Source organism: Cupressus sempervirens, chromosome 8 (assembly GCF_028749045.1).
Source record: "Cupressus sempervirens isolate cs-2001-9-10 chromosome 8, ASM2874904v1, whole genome shotgun sequence".
Taxonomy (NCBI): Eukaryota; Viridiplantae; Streptophyta; class Pinopsida; order Cupressales; family Cupressaceae; genus Cupressus; species Cupressus sempervirens.
Window position 1 is genome coordinate 831042608 of NC_143125.1, and position 27935 is coordinate 831070542.

A 27935-nucleotide genomic window follows, 5' to 3' on the forward strand; every position below is an offset into this window, starting at 1 on the left:
TAAAAAGTTGCTGTCTCTAGCATTGATCTTCAATCATATAGTTTGGCAAAGGGTAAAATTTCATAGGATTTGGCCTTACACGATAAATTATTGATGAGAAGAATTGGTGACTTGAGAAGCATGCAAATAAACTGATTTCATAAAGAAACATAATGGGTGAGTACAAAAACTGTAATGACATTTATGTAGGAAGAATTATGAACATTAAGTTGAAAGTGACATCTATGCTGGTTGTGATATTCATATCTGTTGATATATAATAGCTTTAGTCAGATTATCTTCATAACAAGTCTGAAACTATACTAGCTTCATATCTAAGTAAGTTGAATCATGTGCATAATATATATATTCAATATCTTGTATATGGATCAATTATATTGGATTCAGTGAGTTATTGAACACCAACTAATCGTGACCTTTCACAATTAAGAACCATGACCGATCCTAAAGTTGCTATTGAATATAATATATATATGCTTTCCTGATGGGAAGATACACATTGAAATCAATAAATGTGACATACTTCCTACAGTTCACAGATCATCATATTTGCATAACAATACTTATCATCTTAATCAACTATCTCATTTTAGCTGGTATCAGAGCAAAATCTGGGAGACATAAAAGTTATAGTAGGATAGTCAATTGGTAGGTGAAAAGGATTCTAGTTGTCCTATATGAAAATAACTTCATGAAGCGATAATGGAAGAAGGGCGTTAACATTAGAGGAAGTATTTCAACACCTTCTTAAAATTGCAATATTAGAGCCACTCGATCTTAGGGGTCTTTCGAAGGACTAAAGTTGAATAAAAAATGGATTGCTGATAAACTTGAACTTATTATGAATATTTGGAGCACAGGTGGTGAGACAAGGAAGTGAGAGCACATGTCCCAAGTTTCAGATCTCCTGCACAGTGTTGTGAGATCAATGTTTGGACGTGTACTTGTGTAGGTCATAGTATAGGATGGAAAGCTTCAATGATGAATCAGAAGTCTATGTCACTCATGAATGTATATACAATGCTTCTTCACTCTTCGCATGGATGTCTTAGCATCTGTGGCACATTTTGGGACCACTTGTAGCTCCCAATCCATGTTCAGGTTGTTGAACACTACAAAACTCAGGCGAGTTAGGCAATCAATTATCAATGTTGTGATAGATGCAAAACATGTTCAACATTCTTGTTTGCACTTCAATGTTGCTGAGCATCGGAGGGAGATAAGATGGACAATGCCAAGAAGAGATATTGGAGAGTGTTCGATGTTAATGCTCATGGGCACCATGACTTGGGAATGTTAAAATGCCAATGGTTGATTAATGTCAGTGCTCAAGTCAGCACCAAATGTGGGCACTGTCGATGTTTGATGTTTGTTTTGGCATTGCAGATTAATCAAAGTTTGGATCACATGATGCTTGAATATGGTTGCTTCAAGGAAATGTCACATGATGTGCTTAATCTGCTGATACAATGTTCTGGGAACATTCTGCACATCAAATGTCTAGTACAATCAACATTGAGATGATTTCTTTCAAGGCGCAATAGAATATACTGAGCACTCCCTATTTAAAGATGAGGATTTGCAATGAACACGGTAGATTCTTGCAGATGATGCAAATTTAAGAGAAATAATCATCTTTCCAAGCACTTGTTGAATGGACTTTAGGGATGACACGACAGTGCTGAGATGGAGATGTATCGTTGGGTTTGATGGATCTATATGCTATTGGGGATTGGGCTTGCTGGGTGGATGTGCAATGCTATGACAAAGCTCTACAATAATTGACTTCTCTAGATTGAAGATAAAGATTCATGGTGGCTTGGTGTAGATAGCTCAGCCACGATATGAATGCTACCTATGTGACTCAGCTGATCATTTGGAGTAGATTGGGTGGTTGCTAGGAGAGATATAAAGTAATAAACTTTTCATCAAATCAATCGGAGCTCTTGATTAATATATTTTTTGTGATTTGATTGATTGCATTTGTACCTACTAAGAAATCACCATAATATATGAGGCAATCATTGTTGGGTAGTATGAGCAGTCATCTAAGAAATTATCGCCATGCAAGATTACAGAATCATAATTAGAAGAAACAGTTTCATTTCTCAATAATGTTGTCCAATCTGCAAACTTAGTGTAAGAGAGGTCGCAGGGAAGGACTTCCATCAAGCCAACTAGCTTGGAGGAGAAGTAGGAAATGAAACTAAGACAATTCTTGAAGAAGCGTCTGATGAAAACTTTCTTTCAAAATCACAGGCTCCTATGGCATTGAATGAAGAAGAAGTCACTGTTGTAACTTTGAGGGGGTTTGGGATCTTGCATTTGAACACCCTCATTCATTTGAAGGCCCAAAGATATTTTTTTACAGGCACTATACTTTTGAAATGTTTACATGAATAGCTTAAAGTTCTTTCCTTAAGTTTTTGGCAATCCAGTAATCTAAAAGTCTCCAACTTACCATAGCTCGAAATCGATACAACAAACAAAATTAATCTGTCCTCAACTCCTTATATTCTCAATGAGACTAGCAAATTCAACGGTAGAATTCACCACAATTGTTTATGATCACTACGCGCCTTGCTCAAGCTCAGTTATAAGAAAATGTTTTGATAATGCAAAATGTGGCTTTTTCAAGTCAACGTGTTTTATAATTGAAAGTGGTGAATCCAAGCCACATGCAAGCTAATTTATAGTAGTTCGGAGTGCACTAAAAAGTATGGTTAAAACAAGAACATTGATTATTAAAATTATTGATAGTTGAATTCTTAGATAAGTGCAACCAAGTCTATTGTCTAAAGTAAGGACACAATGGCCTGAAAAAATAGTCTGAGCCAAATCAATAGCAATTTTTGACCAGATCATTGTGGAAGGTGGAGTTAAAATCTGAAGAAGCAATTTTTTATGTCATTAATGGATTACTAGTCCAAGGGAAGATAAATGTTCGTTTTTATCGGTTTGACTCAAACATTGAATATGCCAACTGCCAATTTCAACTTCCACAAGAAGACCTCTCACAAAATGCACAAGTTCTCAGTTACCATACAGAAAAAGGAACTTTAATCAGAGTGACAAACGAAACAACTCATAAGCAAATAAATTCTAAGTTTTTTAATTGGCATCAAAACATTACTCACATGTAACTCACTAAAAATTAAATAGTCATCTTTAATAGATTGCTTCCGTGTAATTCACTAAAAATTAAATGGTATCTTCAATAGATTGCTTCCGTGTAACTGACTACTACACTCCAAAAAGCTTTTGTATCAAATACAAATAGTGTAAACAGCTCAATCAAATGCAGAAATAACCTCTCATCTAGAAGAGGGATGTTCCCTTCCCCTTCTTATCTCCACCAATCTCAAAGTGTTTGCATCGCTGCAAAACAAAAAGATATGATAAAGGCATGTACTCATGTGTAAAAATAATGTAGTTTTAACTTTATATACTCTTTGCCATCAAACACCAATTTGAGACTGAAAAATAAAATCTCATAGCAACTTACCTTGATTGGATGCTGTGAGAGATGTTTGCAAGACTGGCATTGCAACCTCAACACAATCTTCTTTGTTGTTTTTGCCTACAACATTTGCAAAATAACAGAATCATGAATTTACTAATCTAAGGGCTTTATATGTCGAGCAGTCCACCATTAGAAGATCGTAATATTATAAAGGCAAATCATATTAGTAGTCATAAAGTTCTGCTTACTTTCTTTTGAAAGACAGGTTTTGTTTGGCCTCCATAGCCTAATTGTTTTCGATCATACCGACATTTTCCTCAAAAAATGAAATAAAACCAGTGATCTAATTTCGCTGTCTTACACCAAAATAAAACAAAAAAGCAAAAATAAAAACAGAAAAACTTTGGCTTTTATATCTAGATAATACAAAAGGAAAGACTCACCCCGGGCTGCAAGACTGTCCTTGCCTTTCTTGTACTGAGTAACCTTGTACAAAGTGTGCTTTCTGCATGCTTGTTTTTTGCAGAAAGTTTTCTTAGTTTTTGGAACGTTCACCTATCAGCAGATTAGCATAATACAAGGTCAAAGAAGTATTAATACCTTGAAAAACACGAGCATGAACTAGTCATGTTAAAGCAAAAGTTAAATGTGGAGATTCATTACTAATCTCAGTAGTGTGCACTCTTTCAATTAATGTTCTGATGGGAAACTCAAGAATTGGTGATTTAATAGTTTAGAACTATTTAGTATACAGAAGTCAATACTAATCTAAGCACAGTGCACTCTCTTCAAACTATGAACACAACTAGTAATAATTTAGTTTCGAATTCTAACAGATTAAGCAGTTAACCATAAAATATTCAAGCACCATTCTTATTATGGAAGCAACAATAATAAACACTTAATTGGGAATTTAAACAGAAGCTGCAGTTCACTGTACACATTCCTTGAACACCAATCTAACTGTGAATATGAATGATGCAAACTTGTGAAGATAAAAGTATATTATTAATACCCCTTACTTGGTTCAATTTGTTTGCTTAATATAAAAAGATTACAACCAAGTCAATTTCCACTCAGAAGAAAACTACACCATATATGTCATTAGTACATAAAGCTTTCTTCTTGATGGTAAAGAGTATATAAAGTTCAAACTATATAAAGATTACACCCAAGTCAATTTCCACATAGAAGCTTCCAATTCCACATGAAATCAACAGGATTGTAAGCATTTTCCATACATGTCATTCAATATATGCAGGGAACAGATTTCGGGAGTAAATAGAATCTTTTAAAATCATTTGTTTAGACCTTGAATCAAGTCCTCCAATGAACAGATTTCACTTCATGAAAATATGGAAAGACTTATCAAGCTTCCATGAGCTCATTTTCTTTGGTGCTTTTTCTACCAAGGCATCCCAACTATTTAAAGGGTTAGACAGATGCCAATTTCCCCACATTCTTTGCACCACAAGCTACCAAACTAGCATTGAACAAATTTTATGTTTCTCAACATGTTCTATTGTTGGATAGATTTACCAGTAAATTTCGCACGGTGTGTAACATAATCAAATTTGTCAAATCTCCTGGGCACACATAAATTTATTTTTAGAAAGAATGAAGCTTTTGATTTCCAATTTTCTATCACCAACACAGTTCTCTCATATCTTACTTAATGCATAAGATAAGTGCACGTGTAGAAAGTCTGTCTTGAGATGGAACACCTCTAAAACTATCTGGATGGGACATGTAATGTCCTGTGTGTATATTGGAAACAAGCAACTGGTGGACTGATGATTAGTTGTTCGAATCCTAGCTGGTCTGTGAAAGTTCAACATTGTATCAGAGTCAGGCAAGGTTAGGAGGGCCAAGCACCTCCGGTGTAGCCTAAGAAGATTCACTCCAAGCAATCCACACCAGATCAATTATAGGTTGGCCATAGAAGGCTGGCTAATAGCTCAATAGAGCACTTTAGCAGCAAGTGGAAGGACTTAAGTTCAAGTCACTCCAGATTTGGCCTCTGTCAGAGGTTAGATGCCAGAGAAATCAATGTCTTATAGGTAAGTTACCGATGCTGGTTCTCATGCAGGGATGCGGGGATTTTTTTTTTGAGGATTTTAAGTGCGTCTATCTATATATATAATGCGGGGATTTTTTTTTTTTTTAGGATTTTAAGTGTGTCTATCTATATATATATATACTATAATTTATGTCTGCAAAGAAATGAGCAACGAATGGCCTATATTAGGGCCATTTTATGGTTTTGGGGCAAAAAGGAGAAAAAATATAATTTAAAAAACAATTAAACACATGTTTTATTAAGTCACTTAAGTGACTGGACACTCAAACAAGCCTGATGCTCTGCAGATTCGCCCAGATGCTATCCTAATTCTCTCTGGCTTCTTTCCCAAGAATCTTGCATGTATCCTCAGGCAGGGAATGCGCTTCCTCCAAAAGCATCTGCGCATCAGCACCCCTGCATCCACCCAAAAACTAGACACCTCGGTATCTTAGCCTTATAGCATCATACTTATTTCACCATATTCCGAGAAGCCTTCCCAACACCTACTTATTAGCAGTCACCTATCACCTATCATTGTGAAAGCATCATTGTTCATGTAAACGTTATGAGGCCTATGGCTAGGGGTATCGGATCTTGGGTATGGTCCAAAAGGGTTGATATTGAAACTTAGGGAGGATGTATAGATCCCAAAAGGGTATCTTAATCAAGTTTTAGTTTTCGTAGTTGTTTGGGAACTATTGGAGAGAAATCCAAATTAGTGACTGGTGAAGGCTACTAGCTTTAAGGCTAGATATGAATGTTGGGTAAGAGATTAGTTGTCCAAAATGAATGGATGGATGGAACATCGTGGAAAGGCCATGAGGAGATGATTCACAAAGGAAGAATGAAGGTTGAAGCCTTGGAAGAAGTTATGGTGTGTGGGAAACTCTAAGTGCACTTGGGGTAGCGTGGAAGGTAAGTCCTTGAGGGGACATTGGAGTAAAGAGTTGTTGCTAAATGAATGGATTTGCTATCTCATATGAAGAAGATGGATACCACACACCACCTCTACATCATAGAGTAAGAGTGCATTGTGCTTGTTATGGCACTTGGGAATGTAGTTTCTTCATGTGATGCATTGGTCTTGGGGATCAATCTCGATTCGGTGTCAATGTTGGGATTCACTGGAGTGACCTTCGAAGATATAAGGATGAAATTTTTAGACGTTTAGGTGTTATTCACCATTTGACTAGTCACTTTGTGTCCCTGTTTCATCTAGAGATTGATTGGGACAAGATTCTCAATAAGGATTGGAGCATTGATCAAATTGGTACACTTGAGATCGTTGCTTGGCAATCCTTGGTGAAGGAAGGCTCACTCCTTTCATTTTGAACTTATTGGTTGGTTGCAGACCAGCCACACCACTTTGTAGTTTGCCATAATAGTAGAGAGTTGGCAAGTTCTTCTTGGCCAAGGCGGGGAAAGTTCATAGTCTTAGACTTGTGCAGGCTTCTTCCAGCCACTTCTGAGGCAATCTAGACTGAGGCATTACTCAAAATTCATGCTAAGACTATAGGCCACTCCTATGCTTCGAATAGAGTGTTGAAATTGGTGATTTCAAAATGTATTTCACAAATTCATGTTATGGGGAGCAGTAGTCATGGATCATTATAGACCTACCACATGCGAAGTGACCATTTTATGTTAGTTTGAGCTTCACTTGGTTTCAAGAATACTATAATATTCTCTACTTAACAAGGCCAACCACATGAAGGTGGAAGCTCGTCTAGCCTCACCCCCCTCCCCCTAACATCAATCTAAAGTACCCATTATCATCTAATTACATACTTTATTGATTCATTCATCCATTTATGAACCATAACATTCATTAATATGATATAAAATTCATTAACACACAATGATAATCAAGACTTCATTAAGACATAACAATATTCATTAACATAAGATAGAAATCAGTATTAATACGCATCATTCATACATAATTACTTAAAACAAAGTTCTTTCATTATCCAACAAGGTTTTTGAAAGAAGATTTTGAAAACATCATTTCTTCTTTTTGTTTTTATGAGCTCTCTTAAGAAAAGTGCTCATAGGAGCATCCATATCTGCATCATTCTCCTCCTCTTCTAGCACGTGTAATGTCAAATTATGATGGCTCCTTCTCTTTGCAGGAGCAGGAAGCTGCTGCACTAAAGGGGGCTCTGTTGCAAGAACAAGTGAATGGGATAAATTGGCATACTCTTTTTATTTTTTTAACTGTTACTAGTCTATAATTAAGTACTAGTACAACATAACATGCATTTTTCTTACCTGACAATGCCACATCATGTACATTAACATTTTGATCCGCTGCCATGTCAACATGTTGAACACTTGGAACATGTTCCACTCCTTCGAAATGATGTTCAACATGCTCTGAAATATTCAAAAAAATATTATCATGAGTGATGGATTCATTTTGAGCACTGCACATGAAATATGAGTCAATAAATTTGACTCAAATACTACACAGTTAAATCATGATAGCAATATCAAAATATTTACTCTATGAGATTTGTTAGAAAAAATGATTTATCAAAGTACAAAGTTGGAAATCATTATCAACTACTGATCAAAAGCTTAAAGATCCCTATTTTAAAATAATGAATATGTTTCAGCAACCAGAGATAATCTTTAAAGTAGTGTTAGAGAAATAAAAACAAAACTATGTGAATGATCCAAATCATATAATAAATTGCCTTGCCAATCTATAAACTTGGTTCTCATTGCTCAAGAATACCCTAAATACATAATACAAGAAATGCAAACTACTATGATTTAATAAACAACAAATAGCCAAGAGAAAAGTCTCAGCTCAAACAAACAAAATCTCATGTACACTGCAATGGAATTGAGCAGCAACACAGACACACCTTCCAGTGATGAAAACTATAGTTATGGATTTTCAAATCATACAGTAAAATAGCCTCAACGATCTAAAGACCTGGTGGTAATGGCTCACAAACTAATATCAGTCTTTAAACAATACATTTTCTAAAAGATCTTCACAATGAGCATAGAATATATGTTTCGATAAGAGCATGCTTGGACAATAAATGGAAGGAGAACATTTCATATTTTTTATTGCATAATTAATTTCCAATAGAAAATTAATACCTCCACCACTATAATGCACATTATGGCCTTCGTTACAAGTAGATTCTGTGGTAGGATATGAAGGCTACAATAAAATGTTACGCACATTGTTATGTAGTCAACTTACGTTCAAAACTAATACCAAAAAAGAAAAGGATCAACTATTCAATTTCATTTACTTTTCATCTAACCAATTTACCTATGAGATATCATTTGCTGAACTGGATTCTTGAGCAAGGCTTATAGATTCTTTGAGTAGGCGTGCAGCCACAAATTTATAGCCTTCCTTCAAGGCAAGTTTTCTATCTTCATCTGTGACCTCCACATTGAATTTTGTGCCCTGTATTTTTTGCTTAATATCATCAATTTTGTATGTATGGTTTCACTAAACAAAATTTTTTGCAACATTATATTAAAAAAATTTATTTCATATCATTGCTCCTACTTACAACTCGAGACTGGAGATTCATATAGCCACCAGAGCCAAGTTTGTGTTGGCCAAAATTTTCTACTCTCGCTTTTGTAGCCACGTATGTGTCCTGCAATCTATGAACAATTTCAAACATCTTAGATTATATATTTACAAATATGAATAATTAGTGCATGATTACAATGTACTTAATACTATCATGACATACCTCTTTTTTCCCTGTGTTGCTTCATTACCTCTATCTTCAGATTGCCTTTTCTCCTTTGCATCTTCTACTATTTCATTCCACTCCATTGGTGGAATCATAGCTGGACGGTCGTACTTTGGGTTATCCTTAAGAGCCCTTCTATATTGATCCCTCACAATCTTTATATGCATTGCTGCTCTTTTGAGAAGTAGGCCATTGTCAAACATGTCTTTTCCAAATTTCTCGTCAAAAGATGTAATGAGCTAATTTTTTAATTCCATGGTTTGTAAATTCCACCTTTTTAAAAACAAATAGATTGTTAGATCAATAGCTTTAATATATTACAGTAAATGAAAGAAAAGAAAAATTATGTAGAAATGATATGAAACTATGTACCTTTTACGTATGGTGGGTCCGAATAGTCTCAATGTCATATGAAAAAGATGTTCAAAGAAAACATTATTACTTACAAAAACATAAAGGATTTATCAGTCCAAAATGAGTAATATAAAAATAGATTTTTTTTACACTTTAAATAAAAACAATTTTAAAGCACCTGGAAGCTTTCGTTTTCTTAATGGAAACATAGTTTTCTTATTGAGCAATAATGTCCCTTCATATGAACCAGTACTAATGACACGAACTGCTCCAGGAAATGGATCAACTTCACCAGTACTGCTCTCTACTAGTCTATCAACTGAAACATCATGACAATTAAAGTAGACACCAAATGAATTAAAGCATACTTATGGATATAATCAAATTGAAGAAATTGACTAGCAAAAATGTTTTTTCCTCGCATTCCATTAAGGATTTAATTTAGGATAATCAAATAGTGTATTAAAGATACCATATTTTTAGAATTCATGATATATTGTTGTTTATGTTTATGATAAGATAATGTGTGATTTTTAATCATCTATGTTTAGGATAGCTGTCAATGGTCCATGGTCTATTATCACAGTGACAGTTCAAGAATATAAAAGTATTTATGCACATACATCGTACAAAAACATCGTAGAGAAACATAAAATACAAAATTAAAATATATATTTTAAATGATGTTCTAGTTTACTTTTGGATTCAAAGGTTAGACTATTTTTTCTATGTGAATCTGAAACATTAATTCAAAAAGTAGCACAAAATCTTGCCTGCGTAGTACAATATATGTATGTATGTATGTATGCGTGGTTTGTGTATGCATGTGTTTGTGTGTATGCAAGCTTATGTAGACATCATTTAAGCACTGATATGCTACTTCGTTGTTCATCAACTTGTACAAATACATTACAAAATATAGAAAAACAAGGTTTTACCAGTTCTAGTGGGCATAGATGAAGATGTTTGCATGGCCCTTGTTGCCGACAATGCACTACGCAATAGTGGACCGACAACCGAAGGAGGAGTCCACACATCATAATGAGCTTAGGAATACAATATTGTTAGCAAAGACATTTGCAATGGATAAAGATCAAATCGGATACTAGCTAGAAATGTCCACAAAAAAAAAGTAAGTGTTATAATGTTGATGAAAACAAAGTGCTACTTACACGAAGGTTGTGCGCAACGACCATCTCCGTGTTCACCATGTGATGTCACAAATGGCACAAATGTCTATACAAGTACACATAAAATTAGAGATCAAGATCCATAAGATAGTATAAAATATTCATATCTATTGAACTTCTATTATTGCTTTAGTCGAATTACTACTTACCTGCAAAGATTGGATTCTATGGCCCAATTCCGTTCTCAGTGCGTCTTTCTCCTCACTTTTGTCACCCTCGATGATAATGTTAAAAAGTTCATCAGTGTATCTTTGCTTGATTTTCTGGGTGATGAACACAGGGTCAGTACTAAGGGCGATGTTATGTAGATATGAAGCTCGTATTTCAGATCGCATTTGATCAGCAGTCATTCTAGCTTTTTCCTATCATTTGTGACATTAAATATCAGTAAAATTTCATCAAAAAAACTCCAAATCCATAAAGAAAAGAACATAATAATATGAAATTTGTTTCTATATTAACATTTAAATTTACAATATTTAATGTTTACCTCTACTGAAGGTGTCTGAGATGGTGCATCCATATCGCCCTGTGAAAAAAATTAGTAACTCTTAGAAATCAATAGCGAAATTAAAGTAATAGACTTACCAAAAAAAAATATTAATAATAAAGTAGATTGTATATGTAAATCATTTGTCTTAAGTTAAAAATTTAGTGTAACTAATGTGTATATCGAAAAAAATTTGACATGTTCTACTTAATGTTTATATGTGCACATATGGTTTACAAAGAAAAGTTTGGTCGTACAAAACCCCATCATAGTTGACATTGATCCTAGCTGGACATTTCATTGATCATCATGATCTTCATCCATGTCATCATCATCATCATCATCATCATCACCATCTTCATCGCCGTCATCATCATCTTCATCACCATGATCATGATCGTCATCAACATTGTCATCATCATTATCACCATTATCGTCAGCATGACCAAAATCATCACCATCTTCTTCATCTTCATCACTGGGTAACTGTTGTTCCTGATAATCATTTACTTCCTCTTCTGCTTCTTCAATTTCTTCTTCTTCGATCACTTATACTTTGCTGGCCTTCCTCTTGGGTCATGTCTAACAACAAATGACCAACCTGGTTTCTGTGGAACACCAAAATAAAACACTTGCTCGCACTGGCTTGGAAGAACATAGGGCTCATCTCCGACTGGCTCAAATGACCTTGTATTAATCATAGTAAATCCACTATCATGTTCAATAACAGTCCTATCAGGATCATTTCGATTTAGTCGTAACCTGAACCATTTGACGACAAATAGAACTTATTTGAATGAATTAAAGTCACACTCAACTATATCATCCAAAATGCCATAGTATCGATTTTCAGATCGTTGAGGATGTATGTCAGTTCTAGATGAAATATTGGTGACCGCGAAGACATCACTTATCCCGAAATCACACATTTTCTTCGTTTCATCTGACTTTTTGGTGCGGAATTTATAGCCATGGTAGTACATAGCTTTGTGGTGTTTGACCTGCAATTATTCAAACATGTCAAGAATATTTGCATCGATCTATGAGTTGATATTAAACTTATGTGTGATGATTACTAATCTTGTGCATACCTTTGTATCTCTTAAGCCATATATTAGATCAAGTACCATTTCTGTAACATTGGGATCTCCATTACGAAGAGATTCTTTAACCAACGATACAACACCATCCCATGTTAATGAGCGACCATTTTCTTGAGACTGCTCAATCCATACCGTCATCAAGTCAAGATTTTTTGCAATATACAAGTGCAGTGCATCCCACTCACGACCAACTATAAGGAAGACAATTACACTAGTTAGAAACAACTTATATATATTGATAATGAATAATAATTATTAAAATACAAAAAAAAAACTTATAATTACCTGTCACCCTCCTCAATCTACGTTTCCCCCTCAGGTACTCCCCTTTGAATTTGTCATTAGAATTGGGATCCCAAATGCGATCTACATGGATATCTGCTGCAAACTTTGGAAGATATTCAGTAATGTACACCATGGTCTGGTATATCATATATCCCTCTATCATAGAACCCTCAGGATGTGCTCTTTGTCGAACCAAGCCCTTCATAAATTTCAAGTGCCTCTCAACCATCCACATTGATCTAGCTTGTACAGGTCCACACAATTCAATCTCCTCAACTTGATGTATGAGGTAGTGTTCTTGAGCATTGAAAAAGGTTGGAGGTAACCAATTTTGCATTTCACACATAAGCTATGGAATTTTTTTCTTCCAGTATTTTATGTCTTTTTTGTCAATTTCTTTAGATGATAACCACCTAAAAGAGATTCAACACACAAAACCACATAAACGAGATTTCAAATAAAATTATACAATAGATTTAAGAGACATCTACAAATCTAAGAAAAAACACTTCTAACCTCGTGTATTTTCCAAGATCATATATAACTTGTTTAATACTGTTGTCAAACTGTTGTGGAAGGGATAGAGGTAGGACGAATTGCAATCATTAAAAATGATCATTTCAATATATTATTAAATAATGCAATAGGTAGTACATTCAATCTTACAAATATACTATAAATGGAGAACATGACTTACCTTGAGGAAGGTATGCCAATCATGTGTTTTCAACCCAGGCCCAAAATCACCTTTCTTTGATAGAAGAGTGCTTATATTTGTAGCAAACCCTGTTGGAAATTTTGTTTTTTTTTATGACTTCTTTTAATGCATCACTCTGTTGCTCCATTAATAACCAAGGAAGGGCGCTTGTATTTATGCAGTCTCCATTGCTATTTGATTCAATGGAAGCTTTTAGTGCATGATTGGATTCATGAATGTCGGTACAAATTTTGGCAATTTGTTCTCTATCACACCTTCCATCCAACATTTTCCATAGTGTCTCTGTTACATTCTTTCCAATATGCATAGTATCAAACAAATGCGCAATTGGGATATCCTTGTAGTACGGTAACCTACTAAATTGAGTAGGATAACTTTTCATTCCTCTAGGAAGTTGGTCATTGATGCCTTGACGACCTTCACAAGCATCAATTACAACATTAGTAACTATAAGACAATATCAAAATACAAATTTTAAACTTCGGACGACAAATTGGATATTACCTCGACAATTTAGTTGATCATATTCCAACTTCCATAAATGAGGTGTCATTCTTTGTGGCCTTGATGATGTCTCTTCTTTCCCATTGAAAAGATGTTTTTCGGCAATTCGATACCTATGATTACTATGGAGAAAGTGTCTAAATTCATCAAACACCTACTTTCTTAAAGTTCTCGAATGACGAGATTTCATCTTCGGACCACAAACTGGACATGCGAATTTTCCCTTTGTCTAAAGACCTACAAGATCATGTAGAAGTGGATCATGTAAAATTATCATGCGCAACTTAAACATTTGATAGTAATGTGTAAGCATTATAACAGACCAAAAATATGTGATATTAAAAATATAACATACCACAAAAATGAGTTAACCCAGGGGTATCATGTATTGTCCATACAAGCATTGCATGGAATTGAAATTGTCGATGTCCTATCGATCTAGAGATATCATACATAGTGATGCCATTCCGTAACTTCAACAACTTGTCAATCAGGGGCTCAATATACACGTTCATATCTTTCACTTGGTATTTACCTAGCAATTGAATGAACATAAACATTACATTATTATTATGACCATTTTCATGCTTTATTTATAAATTAATTTAGATAACTATAAAATGATAAAAATACCTAGCACAATCATTGACAACATTATGTGCTCCCTCTTTATGGACATCCAAGGAGGAATGTTATTATTAATAACAAAAATAGGCCACACTGAGTAAACAGATCTCATATCTCCATATGGATTGACACCGTCCGCTGCCAATGAAAGCTTCAAATTACGAGGTTCTTCTTTAAAGTGTGACCATGTTTCTTCTATCTCTTTAAATGCAAAACCATCGGCAGGAATTCGCATAATGTCATCCTGACTTCTATTGCGTGCATGGTAATCCATAAATTGTGCCAAGGTAGCGCACCTGAATAACCGTTGAAGATGTGGAATAATGGGAATGTACCGAAGAACCTTGTGAGGCACTTTTTTTGTTATTTGATTTGACCGATATCTACTACTATGACAATCAGGGCATTCTGCTGCAAATTCATATTGATTATGATATAGAATGGGATCATTGGGACATGCATGTATTGTTTGATACTTCATTCCAATCTGATCCATAATGTTAGATAATTCTCGGTACGAACGAGGCAAAATGTTTGATGGTGGTAACAAAAACTCACTAATCAACCTACAACAAAAAATATGCATTGTTAATATAATGAATAGTAATTGTATGCTAACATTGAAAATGACAAAAATGACATACCTTAGCATACGTGACATTGCTACATTAGATATACCATTCATAACCTTTAAGTTCACCAACAACACTATAGCCAAGAGTAGAGTTTTTTGGGAGCCTTCGTATAAGGGCTCGTGTGCCTTCTCAAGCAAAGGTATATCAAGACCATCTTCATCATCATTATCAGATTCGCTAGTACCATCATTGTGAGCCTCTTCATCACCTGCCCCAATACCATCTCCCTCAATCATGTCCTCTGGCACATTATCATCTTCTTCCATAAGAGTGTTATCCTTAGCTTGGATATTCACACCTCCATCTTCCTCCAGTAGGAAATCCACATTCAGCAATGGACGAAAATCGTGGCCCCCTTCAACATGACCATGTTGCCTATAATGACTTTGGGCTGTTGTGATTAGAATTCTTCGAGTCTTTAAGCCTTTACACTTCTTGCAAGGACAATAACATTTATTAGGTTTTCTTCAGAACTGAGCCCACAATGCAGCCATTGTCTCATTTTGTTCAGCGTTCATATTGTCAGGCGTGGTCTTTCTTCACAGGAAAATATATCTACAAATAAATTGGACATCATGTGATTAATGTTTATATCTGCACATATTGTTTTTCTTGATTAATGTTTTCAAATGTAACTAAAATGATCCTATAATTACTAGAAGGCATAGATGTTTGCAAAATATGCAGTACCACCCTTCTACCAAAAAAACACACCTAGTATAGGATAATGGATAAGATCAAGACAAAAATAATACTGGTCCTTCTATTGATACACCTTTTGAAGGTTGAATAAGGTCATAATTTTGCTAACCCACTCTGTTTTATCTGCTATACTTTCTGCTTTCAGCACAATTGCACTATGTGCTGGAATAGAAAGCCATGAAACAAAGATCAGCAACCATTTGAGCATAGAAGGTGCCAATTTAATATACAAATATGTGCACTTGTAGTTTGAAACTTGAACCCCAAAAAGACACACACCTTTTAGTACTGTTATGTATGAAACCTTGTTGTTTATTTTGAATGTAAGACTTATAGCTACAGCATCAGAACCATTTTCCTTTTTTGAGTTTTTAGAACTTGATTTAGCTAGAGCTGGAGAATTAGAAGTACCATCATTAATTCATTTATTCAAAGACATTAATTCATTAAAAAGTTTTGTGGTGCTTTCTAGATAATGAAGAAAACCAAATACTCCATATAAAATTACACAATGGATAAACAGACAGAAACAGTCAATCTCATTTTTCTATTACTTGATTTAGAAGTTTAAAGGTTCCAATTACAAAACAATTTTTGTATCCTTTGGGGAACTTTTGAAAAAGACCAAAAGCCTTTACAATCACAAGAGATCAACTTATAGTATACTTAAATGTTAGTAAAGATCTGCATTGTAAAGTTTCCTGGAAGTGACTTTGGCACATTACAATTACTATGCCACTTAGGCACCACGATATTGCCACATAGGCACTACGAAAAACTTAACCATTTCTATTACTATGCCACTAGCGTAAGAGTCCTATACCTTATCAGTCAAATCCTACAACTCTTGTCATCTTGGTGTGACCCTTGACTAGAGGTGTATCCAACATCTTAGGATTTTCCTCGTTGAACTAGTGTACCTAGGGAAAGGATTTCAGAACTATGAAGTTAACCTCTCATCCTATCCCACTTGAACTTAAGTCATGTTAGATCATGGGGTTACTAAGGAATAAGATTCCCTCCTTTGGTATTCAAATCCTAGAGATACATGAATTTAACTTCTAATTACAACTGTTGAAGAACATCATCTCATAAATTATAATGATTCTTGTCCATGGATTAGTTTGGTAAGTGTAATTTTAATTTAAAACTTGGCTCCAATGGATCAAATGACGCTATACTTGGAATTGCCCCACATCTTGTCCATTTGTAAGTTTGATCTGATAATTTAGAATTCATAAAATAGTTGAAAGTGTTATAATTTTCTAAATAGAAGAAATATCTTCTACCATCATGTTACATGCTAGAAGGGAGAGAGAACATACAAAATTTAGTTGTGTTACTGGAAGGGTAATTTGACTATTAAAGTATCACTTTCATATGCTTTGACTTTTGAGACACAAAAATTCAAAGCTCATTGTTAAGATAGTTTCATATTATAGCAGATGATTTTTTTTTCCATTTACATATTTTATTTTCACATTAAATTCAGTCTCTTTGGTTTTGTCCATCCTATTGTCAACTGATACAATGGTTTCTTCTTCTAGAGTATTTAGTCAGTTTTCTTATTCAAAAACTATGGTGATTAGCACTACCATTTTTTATTAACAAAAAGGATATACAACATACTAGTAAATGATGTAATTACAATTTTCTCAAGGTTTATTATTTCTAGGTTGTGTATGTTACTATCTAGGCTCAAAAGTTTAGTCTTTTTGAAGATTATCTTATAGGAAGAATTATTAATGTTTATATTTCAAGAAGAATGTAAAGTAAAAATGTAGACATGAATACCTTCTTGGGCATGCTATAACTATAGAAGATTCAAGATCACATATGGAAAGTTTTAAAGTAGAATAAAGAATTGATAGTCTCTAGGGAGCTATAGCTAAGAGGTTAGGAATTTTGTACATTCTAACTATATATGTTAAGGAATCTTAATGGAAAGATCAAATTAAAGTAAGATTTTAGAGAGATTGGCTACAATTAACATGCCAAAACCTTTGAGAGTTATACGAGGCATAGGTGACTTGTAGATGGAAATGTATGCTAGAAAACTTGGTGCAGTTCTTTATTACTTGAGAGGGGATCTCAGTGATAGCAATCAGTCACTACTTGTGCAGTATTCTAAATTAATGCAAACCTGCACCGAACACCAGCAAAAGGAAGGAAACAGAGCTGAATTTGCATAGTCTACTCACAGCACCCACCTGTAGACACTTGGACCATTCTTGGCTCAATTTGTAAATCTCATTAAGAATGGTTCCAATTTTTGCCATCGCTAGATAACAAAGAGGGATGTCAGAGTCATTGCCAGTTTTTTCACCATTCTTTATGCTGAAATAGAGATTTAGAAATGCCTGTAATAAAATCTATCGGATCGCACGTGTAAAATTCAAAATAATATACATCTAGTATTCATGTCACGTCATCCCCAAAATAAATGAAGATGCATAAAATAAATGCAACAATACTAATAAAAAGAGGATGAGGATAAACTAAACGTAGAAAAATGCTTCTAAATTGTCTGAAAGGCTCACTTAGATATAAACAACGGGGAAAGACTTCTTTTGAAGGCATGGAAGACTAGATAATCATAAGATAACCATAGTAAATTCTGGCCTAAGATATAAGACACTTCTGATATGCATAAAGGGAGCATAGGAATTAAGGAAGGATTGATGGAAGAAGGGAGGGGAAGATAGTAAGGAAGTACCTTCATTTGGTCAACAATGATGAAGAGTTTGACCTTATTTGAAGGGTGGTAATTGTGAAAGGCTGTGACCAATGCAAGGGGCACATGTGGTGAACAGAAGTGACTCTTACATTGTAAGATATAAAGAAGAGGTGTTGTTTGAGGAGGGCATCCAAGGGAGATAAAGTTGGGGAATAACATATTAATTTAAAGTGGTGATTCAATTTTTATGACAGGTGTTGAACCTTCCACGAATAATATATAAAAGAAGAAATTTTTTTATGATCATTTACCATTCATCACTTCCAAATACATTAAATCAGCACACAATCATCACTCCTCAATTTATGAATTACAACATTCATTCAGTTGTACTTGCATCATGTGTCTTAGTTTTTTTTAGATTAGTGGAGTTGTGCTTGCATCACCTGACTTGTATTTTTCTAGTTTGGTGGAGATATTCTGCATGTATGTGACAACATCTCCTATCAACCCACATTGGTTCTACATTTGTATCTTTTAATGGTGTATTCTATATATCCCCATTTGCATCTTATTGTGTAAAACTGATAGTAGATTTTTTTGTACTGGTTTTGTACATCTATTTTATAAATTTGTAGAATTTGGTCAAGGTGTTTGATCTCTTTAGAAGTTTCAAGAATACAATAGTGAACAAGAGAGTATTATTAGAAAAGTTATGGTTTATTGTGGTTGAGTCCTCTTTTAATTGTTGGGTGTTGTATTGCTTCTTTTATTCATTAGTTTTAGGAATTGTTCTACATAGTTTCGCCCACATTATTATAAACAGATATGGGCCTAGACATATCCTTTTTTGAGTTCTTCAAAGAAAGCAAAAATTTTCCTACTTCTCCATTAAGCTTAGTTCTGTAGGTGGGAGTGTAGGTGCAATAGTCTATCTACTTGATTGCTGACTGATTGAAATAAAAAACCCATAGTTTAATGTTTATGAATTGTTGGTTACACAGATCTAAGGATTTAAAGATATCAAGGTGGGTCTTAAACTCAGGCCGAGTCTACAAGAATGAATCAGTTTTAGTATTTGATTCCTTCTCCAATTGTTGGCATGCCATTATGTTTCATTTGTTCCTTGGCTTGATACAAGGTTTTACATAGATTCTCCTACAAGGGGCTCAAGGGATCTTCTGGTTGGAGCTCTAGAGGGAAAGCTATATATAGATTCTCTGATCTTAGTATAAATGGATAGGGACTCAAAGGATCTTTTGGTTGGAGTCTTGTAGAGAAGGTGATAGATTGTCTCATTTCCCTATCAATGGTAACTTTGTGCATATGCAACTATTTAGCCATTTCATTTCCAATTTATTGAAACAAAATGCCCAAAAAGTTTCAACTTTTATTCATTGGTTATGGACTGAGTCTATGAAAGGATTTGGGGATATTTAGCTTGATCACAAATTGGGGAATTTTTTAATTTCCTAGAATAGATTAGATCCTTTAGTGTGATAATATTGTTTTTAATTTTTTTCTAGGTGGAATAATTGAGTGTGTTCACTCTCAGCTCAACAAAGTGATGCTTTATCCTTAAAGCCATTAATATTGGTAGAAATTAACAAGACATGCTACATTGGCTATAAGGTTGTATTGTTCCACTTTTATAGCTTGGGTGGCCTCTAGGATAAGAGTAAGCTTTAGTATATTTAAAATAGTTGAGTATCTTCTAATTGATGATTTATTGTAACTTCAAAAACTTGATTTCCTCCTCAATCACTAGTTTAGCAATGTATTGTTGTTCATTTAATTGATAATGTCAGGGTGCCAAAGTAATTACTATTGGAAGAATTTTTTTTTTTATTGGTAGGCTTTTTGCTGACATCTTGGAGATATTCTCAAGGACTTTAAATGTAACACCAGTTTCGGTCCCTTCTAATTTTTTCAAACCTTCCAGAGGTCTCAGACAAGGAGACCCCCTTTCGCCCATATTGTTCATCATTTTAGCTGAATGCTTAGGAAGGTTTATAGACTGTAGAAAGCGTGAGGCTTGTATCAAAGGGATCCTTCCCTCCTCTAATTGCGTTCCCTTCACTCATCAGCAATTTGTTGACGATACTATCTTGGGGGGGGAAGCTTCTGTCAAAGAGGCCAGAGCCCTGAAGAAGATTCTTGATACTTACTCCAGTGGGACGGGTCAGCTGATTAATTGGAACAAAAGCTCACTCTTTTTCATCAACACCTCTGAGTTTAGACAAAGTAAAATTGCCAGGATTCTGGGTTGTGGGGTAGGCTCTTTCCCCTCTACCTATCTTGGTCTTCCCTTGGGATCCTCACCCCCGGAGTCTTTTTGGAATGATATTTTGGACAGATTCAATAGGAAGATGGCTGGTTGGAAAGGGGTCTCTCTTATTCAAGCAGGGAAATGCCTCTTAGTCAAATCTTCTCTTCAAAATCTGCCAATCTACTCCCTGAGCCTCTTTGGAATTCCGGGGAAAATAGCTGAAAGAATGGAGAAAATCCAGAGAGACTTCCTCTAGAATGGTAATGAAGGGAAGAAAAGATATCCTCTTGTTGCTTGGGAGAAGGTTTGCCTCCCTATGAGGTACGGAGGTCTGGGCATTAGAAAGATCACTCACCTCAATAAGGCTCTCCTAGCTAAACAAATATGGCGGATCTTCAGTAGCACCGGTGAATGGAGGGACACCCTGGTAAACAAGTACCTTAGAAGACCCACTCTTCTTTTCACCCTTTTTAATGAAGATATCCCAAAAGGATCGAACATTTGGAATGGGATCATGAAAGCCAGGGACCTGGCTAAGGCCAGGATATCATGGAAATTGGGAAATGGGAAGGACATCCAGTTCTGGTCAGATAGATGGCTTTCCCAAGATCCACTTATCAATAACCCTGTTTTTGAGAGATGGATGCAAGCTTGTACTGATCAAATTGGGTCCAAAGTTTGTGATTATTGGAATGGCCAGGAATGGAGTGACCTATCCCTCATCTTTGAGGACTTGACTCCTATAATGCTTATGCTCAATTCCATGATTCCTATCAATTTGGGGGATGAGCTGGTCTAGAGGGATAATCCCAATGGAAGATACTCTGTTGCCTCAGGCTATAATTCCCTTTGGAGCTTAAAAGAGAAGGCCCCTTGGGCGGAGGCTTGGATTCCGGGTCTCACTCCAAAGATCAACATTTTTTACTGGCTGGCTCTTCAGAACAAAATCCTTACTCATGACAATCTCATGAAGCGAGGACATGTTATGCCCAGTAGATGTCCCTTGTGTAAGAATCAGGCTGAGACCGGAAATCACATTTTTATCTTATGTGACTATGCCAGGGAGGTGTGGAATGTCATCACACATGATAATGAAACCCTCTGGTGCAAACCGGATAATCTCATGGATTTTTTCCATTAGTGGAAAGGTCTTTGTAAGATTGCTGGTCGGCAGGATCACTCGAACTGGATTTTACCCCATTTTTGCTGGGGAATCTGGAAGGAAAGGAATAATATAATATTTAGAGACAGAGAGGAGCCGGCTATAATCCTTGGCAGGAAGGTCTCGAAGAATATAAAGGAAAATCTCCAAGTGCTGAAGGAGGAAGAAGAAGAAGAAGGGGACAGAAAGATAGCTAAAGAAAAAGACAGGAACCTCAAAAGGCAGGATGCTAGCTGGCTTCTCCCCCCAGATGGTTGGTCAAAAGCCAACTTTGATGGGGCCTCCAAGGGTAACCCAAGCCCTTCAGGCTGCGGTGGAATCATAAGAAATAGCTATGGGGAGGGAATAGCTGCCTTTGCTTCCCCGCTGGGAATCCAGACTATTCATCTGGCTGAAGCAAGAGCTGCGAGTAAGGTGGTCAAGTTGGCTTTTGAAGCTGGGATTACTAAACTCTGGCTTGAGGGGGACTCCAAAAACATTATTAATACCATTAATGGTATTTCACCTCCCTCGTGGACGATTGCAAACATAATTGCTGAGACTTGCGCCACTCTCACAAAGTTCGATAAGGTCCACGCCACTCATGTTTACAGAGAGGCAAACCCAGTCGCTGATTGGTTTGCTAATAAAGAGGTTAACGCCACCAATAATCTATCCTGGCATGCCGAAAAAGATTTTTTGGCAGAGGCAAAGTTGCTCATCGACCAAGATAATATCTTGGGAAGGACGGCTCAAATCCAATGCAATTATGGATAATAAAGATTGCTTAATAAATGGTAAGTGCCATTATTGGCATCGTGATTTGCACCAGCAAAAGTGGTTTCCTCTGACATTTTGACACGTTCGAAAGGATGATACCATTATTTTCAGAAAGGGGTTTATTCATGGGTATCATAAAAGAAACATCACCATTTTTTCGAATGCAAATAACTTGCACAGATCAGAGTTCATGAGAATTGTGGAAGTTGATCAGGTAAACATGACGGGTGAGAGGAGTAGAAAGGAGCCAGTGGGGGAAGTTCAGAAGTGGAAGAACAAGGCCAAAGTTTGGAGAGAACTGGAAAAGGGTGGGGTTACTAATTTCTTCGAGAAAATTCATGGCTCGGATCCTGAGATCACTAACAGCATGGTGAATTCGTGGAATAATGGTAAGGTTAAGATGAACGGGGTCTACTTTCAAATTACTGAGGATGTGGTTGCTGAAGTCACGGGGATTCCGATGGAGGGGCATAAATTCTTCAGAGACAAGAAGATGTCTTCTAATGCTATCAAGGATTTTGTGAAAAACACTGAAGAGCTGAACAAGCTGGGCAAGAAAGAGACATTTTTTGTAATGGATACTATAAAGAAGCTCTGGAGGTATGTTCTCTACGCTGTCACTGAATATATAACCCTAGACCCCAGGTTTGATAGGGTTAGGACTCACCATTTTGTGATTCTGAATCATTTTTGGCATAGTAGTAAGATCTCCTTCCCGTATTATCTTTTTAACTCGATGAACAAGGCCATTTCTAGTTTTAAAAAGAAAGCTACCATCAACCTGGCACTGCATGAGGGTCTTCTGCTTCTGATTCATGAGCATTTCCACGCTCAAACCATTAGCAAAAACCCTATCCAGGGGGCGGATGTTGAAAAGAGCAGCTCCAGTTTTTCCTCAGATTTTGACGATGTCGAGAGCATCAGCTCTGATGAGGTTTTTGAGCATTAAGGTAAGAAGACTAAAAGCCATAAGAAGGATTACCCCTCTATCAAATTACCCAGCAGAAAGAGCCCTAGAGGTCATACCCCAGCTAAAATTGGCTCTGCTGAGGAGGAGCAAGAAATGGATACTGATGATTCTGACAAGGTTTCGAAGGAGGAGCTGGATGAGGAGAAACTGAGAAAAAGATAGAAGAGGGAAGGAGAGAGCATGGAGCGCTCCAGCAGTCAGGGAAAGGATTCTCTGCCCATTCCCCTCTCCCCTATACATCCTCAGCCTCCTTTGGAGGAAAATGACAACTCTGGACAGATTGAGGGGGAAGTGCAAGTTAATAATAGAAGGAAGGCTTGGAAGAACTTCAATGTGAGAACGGCCACTATGGGAATTTACAGAGAGGCGATGAACCCCCAACTCCTGGTGGACGACCTCGAGAAGCCTAGACTCAATGAGCTAATTGACCCGGCTATGGTGGCTATTTCTGATAATGCAAGAGAAACGGGTATGAATCTATTGAACAATGCCCGCAATAGCATGATCGAAAACTTCAGATCAATTAAATGGCTTTTCCATGAGCTTGAGGATGTCAGAGATAGGCTTTCCCAAATGGAAAAAATCAAGAGCAAGACAGGTGCTGAAAGCCAAGGCGACCGGAATAGCTGGGAGACTCTGATGGAGAGGAGAGTAAAAAATATTGAGAACTACAATCACAACCTGGCTAGTCGAATGATCTCCCTCCTCGCTTCGATCAACAACAACATCCTCTCTCTCTTGGATAATCTCAAAGACAGGAACCAGATGGAGGAAGATGATAAATAGAACAGAGACAAAGATAGGCTGGATGTGGATAAAGCCAAGGACAGCACTATGGAGCAGGATTTGACGAACGCCCAGGATCATAAGGTAGAAGAGAAACAAGAGTGCGCTGAAGCTGCCCAGACCATGATCGAGATGGAGAAGTAGTCTGCTAGGTTTGGTCTCTGTCCTTTGGTTTTTGTTTCTCCTGGCTTTGGCTTTTTATCTGGTCTCTGTTTTTCTGGTTGGTTCTCTAGCGTTTTTAGTGGGCAGCTGTTTCGGGTTGGGCCTTTGGGCTTATTTTCAGCCGTAAGGATTATGATTTGGCTGGGCATTTTTTCGCTTATTTTCAGCCTTTCTTGTTGTTAAACTTATGGGTTTCAGGACCCCTTAAAACCTGTTTACCTTATCAAAAACACCAGTTTCGGTCCTTTAAATAAGGTAGACAGCTCTACTAATGAACATAAAATCAAGATAAGATATTTCCACATTTCATTTATGATACATTGGGGTCCTAATGCAGACCCATCACTTCTAATGCAATCAAAGAAAAACTAAGTGAAAGGCCACCTTTCAAGTAACTCTTTACACACAATCTCTTCTAACATAAAGAAGGAATATAATTAACTCATAACTTGCATTTCATTTGAGCATCCAAGATCAACATAACATAAAAGTATTCAAAACTCAAGTTCTAATTACAAGTTGTGATCCATGAATCTAGTTGCAACTACATTTATTGGCACTTAACTAGCATACAAGGTCACCAAACTTTAGTACCCTTATTTTATGTACTATACTGTTAACAAATAACATCATCCTCAGTTTCTTTTTCTAACAACCCTTGTTGTTCTTTCAACACCATAATTGATAATATCACTATTTACCTTTAGTGTTACCTCTATCTTTTCTTATTTTTAATCTACCTTGGCAGGATTCTTGGCTTATAATTCCACCAAAAGTAACCCATCTTTTTCAACGCTTTTTATCATGTATAGTATAGTCATCTACATACATGGTCAATATGATCAGATGCCAACAACTACACTCAACCTCCACTAATATTAGTTGTAGATAATTGTAGGTAATAAATATTATTATCTATACCAACTTCATAGTCAATAGTTAGAATATTGCCTAACATTCTTTAAAATGCTCAATAGTATAGTTGTTGCTATCATAATAGTTGCCAAAGGTCATGTAGTTCATAGGCTATGCTTGCAGAACTATCCCATTAAGAGCAAGTAGACATGAAGTTTGAAATGATAATATCCAATTATAGTTCTTGCAACAATAAAGAGAACCCAAGAAATTGCACCAAAGAGAACATATAAACATTCAACCGGATTAGCAACAACTTTTAGTAGGAATGTACAAAAGGTCCAAATGATCTTGCACCATCTTATCCTTATTGAGATTTCAAGTCATTGGTTCTTTTCTTTCAAGGAAACTAGCTTTTAGGTCTTGTCTATGCATGGGTACACCCTATTCTCCATTCTAGAATGTCCATGCTTTTTGGTACATTTCCAAGATATCTCTTTGCACAAATGATTTTTAATGCAATGAATAACCATGGTACTAAATGGTGCAGACGTTTGAGATCCTTGCTTGGGGTTTACTTATTAGGCATGGATTAGGAGGGTTCAAACCATTAAACTTTAACATGTGATTTAGTGAAAATAGATGGTCCCTTGATGTGCCATCTAAACCAAAATTTCCACCCCACCTCCTTTGCCTCAAGAATATCTTCAAACTCTCCTAGTTTGTATATAAGTTTCAATATATAGGTGATTATGCTTCATCCTTTTTTGACATTTCCTTTCTCTTTGGAGATTCTCCTTGGGTCCTCCAAGCATTGGTGTTCTTGGTTTTTAAGGTCACTTTTATTTTCTAGTCTATTGACATTTCTTTGGAGAGGTTTCATCATCTTTCAATCTAGAGGTTTCCCTCCTCATCTCTTTTTGGCAAAGAGGTGAGTAATCAATCCATTATAGGATATATTTATTGTTGACACATCTAGATCACTTGGACCTCCCTTTGAATTTTTTCATCCTCAAATTGGCTTCCAATACTTTTGACATGTTGTAAATGGGAACATAGTTGGACCCAACCATCTTCAATATCATTGTTCTCATGGTTTATGGATCCCACTTAGTTGATGAATGTGTATTTAAAAAAATTATAAGTTGAGACTAAGCACTATTTTTTATAAATTTAAAAGCGTGTCATATTGTTCTTTCTAGGAGTGGAAATTTGGGAGGATTTTATTTTTGTAGTGTCTTGTCTACTTTATATGTGAGGGTACCATTTTTAATATAGAGATTTTGGTAGATCTAAAATGCTTCTGTAACCTTGATTAGAGATGCTTGCCTCATTTTATTCTTAATGTCACCACACTTTGTCATATCTATCTTCATGAAGGCCTAGAAACTACAAAACTTATTACTTCTTTATTTTAACTTCTTGTAGATGCATTTAAGCACAATTCCTAGACTTGCCAAGTCTCACTAACTCTTAACATGTTCTTAGTTGAGTGACCTTGGTCGAGTCCTAGTGGTGCATGAAAATCATCGAAGATAAAACTCCTAGAAACTTGTTTTTTGTTGAGTCCTGCCAAGTTTTAGCTAGTCTTGTTGTATTTTTTTCAAGTCCTGAGTTGGCTTAGCCTTGCCAAGTCTTGAGTTGGTTCAGCCTTACTAAGTCCTAAGCTAGTTTATCCTTGCCAAGTCCAAGACTCATTTCTAATCATTTAGTGCATTTTCGATACTCTCAATACAATCATAGACATTGAAGTTAGAATGATTGCATAAGCAGGAAAGTGAGCATGCTTCTATTGCAGATGTTCTTTTAGGATGCCTCACGCATCCAATATGGTTGTTGCATGTTGTTTGCATGAATGTTGCCCTTTGAAGAATAGGCATCGCATAACCTAAATATTTTTGAAAATGTTTCCCAATGGATCTAGAAGAGGCAGCATGGATGTGCAGATCGAACGACTTCATAATTCCCTTGTTTTATGACATGCAACTCTATGATGTTTGATACTCTATTTTATGAGGTGCATTCGCTCAGGCATTCTAGAAGCATTGCAGCCATTTAGAGCGACAGGATGAAAACACTATCGAAGAATGGAAGAGAGCTCTTCATCAAATCTCTAGTTTCTTTGGTTGGTCCCTCCAAGAAGAATCTAGGTAAGCAGTTAACATAATCTTTTAATTGTCAGGTCAAGACCAAAGATATATGGTAGAATGGAAATAACCATGTACTACAATATAGAGAAAATTTTCCCATTGAGATGTATTTTACATCCTATTTTTCCTTCCTTTTAAATCAAGAGGAGTAGAAGCCATGGCCTTGCTTGCCTGAATATAAGTAGATTTAGTGTTGTTGAGGAGCTTCTCCATTTCATACACCGAAACTTGTATTCCTTCAGTGAGAAACTCTTCAATGGGGCTTTTGTATTTCT

At 36.0% G+C, this 27935-nt stretch overlaps 1 protein-coding gene across 1 annotated transcript in view; it reads right to left on the bottom strand.

The window, feature by feature from the left end:
* Window positions 1-3090: 3090 nt before the first annotated feature.
* The window catches only part of LOC149544982 (uncharacterized), a 28646-nt gene continuing 3801 nt past the window's right edge, over window positions 3091-27935 (bottom strand). Inside the window, exons 3-8 of the mRNA XM_089796028.1 lie at window positions 11297-11335; window positions 10956-11168; window positions 3907-4018; window positions 3712-3779; window positions 3506-3580; window positions 3091-3378 (exon numbers count right to left, since the gene is read on the bottom strand). Coding sequence (XP_089652154.1) covers window positions 3319-3378; window positions 3506-3580; window positions 3712-3779; window positions 3907-4018; window positions 10956-11168; window positions 11297-11335 — 567 coding nt within the window. The 3' untranslated portion in view covers window positions 3091-3318. The remainder of the gene's footprint in view (window positions 3379-3505; window positions 3581-3711; window positions 3780-3906; window positions 4019-10955; window positions 11169-11296; window positions 11336-27935) is intronic.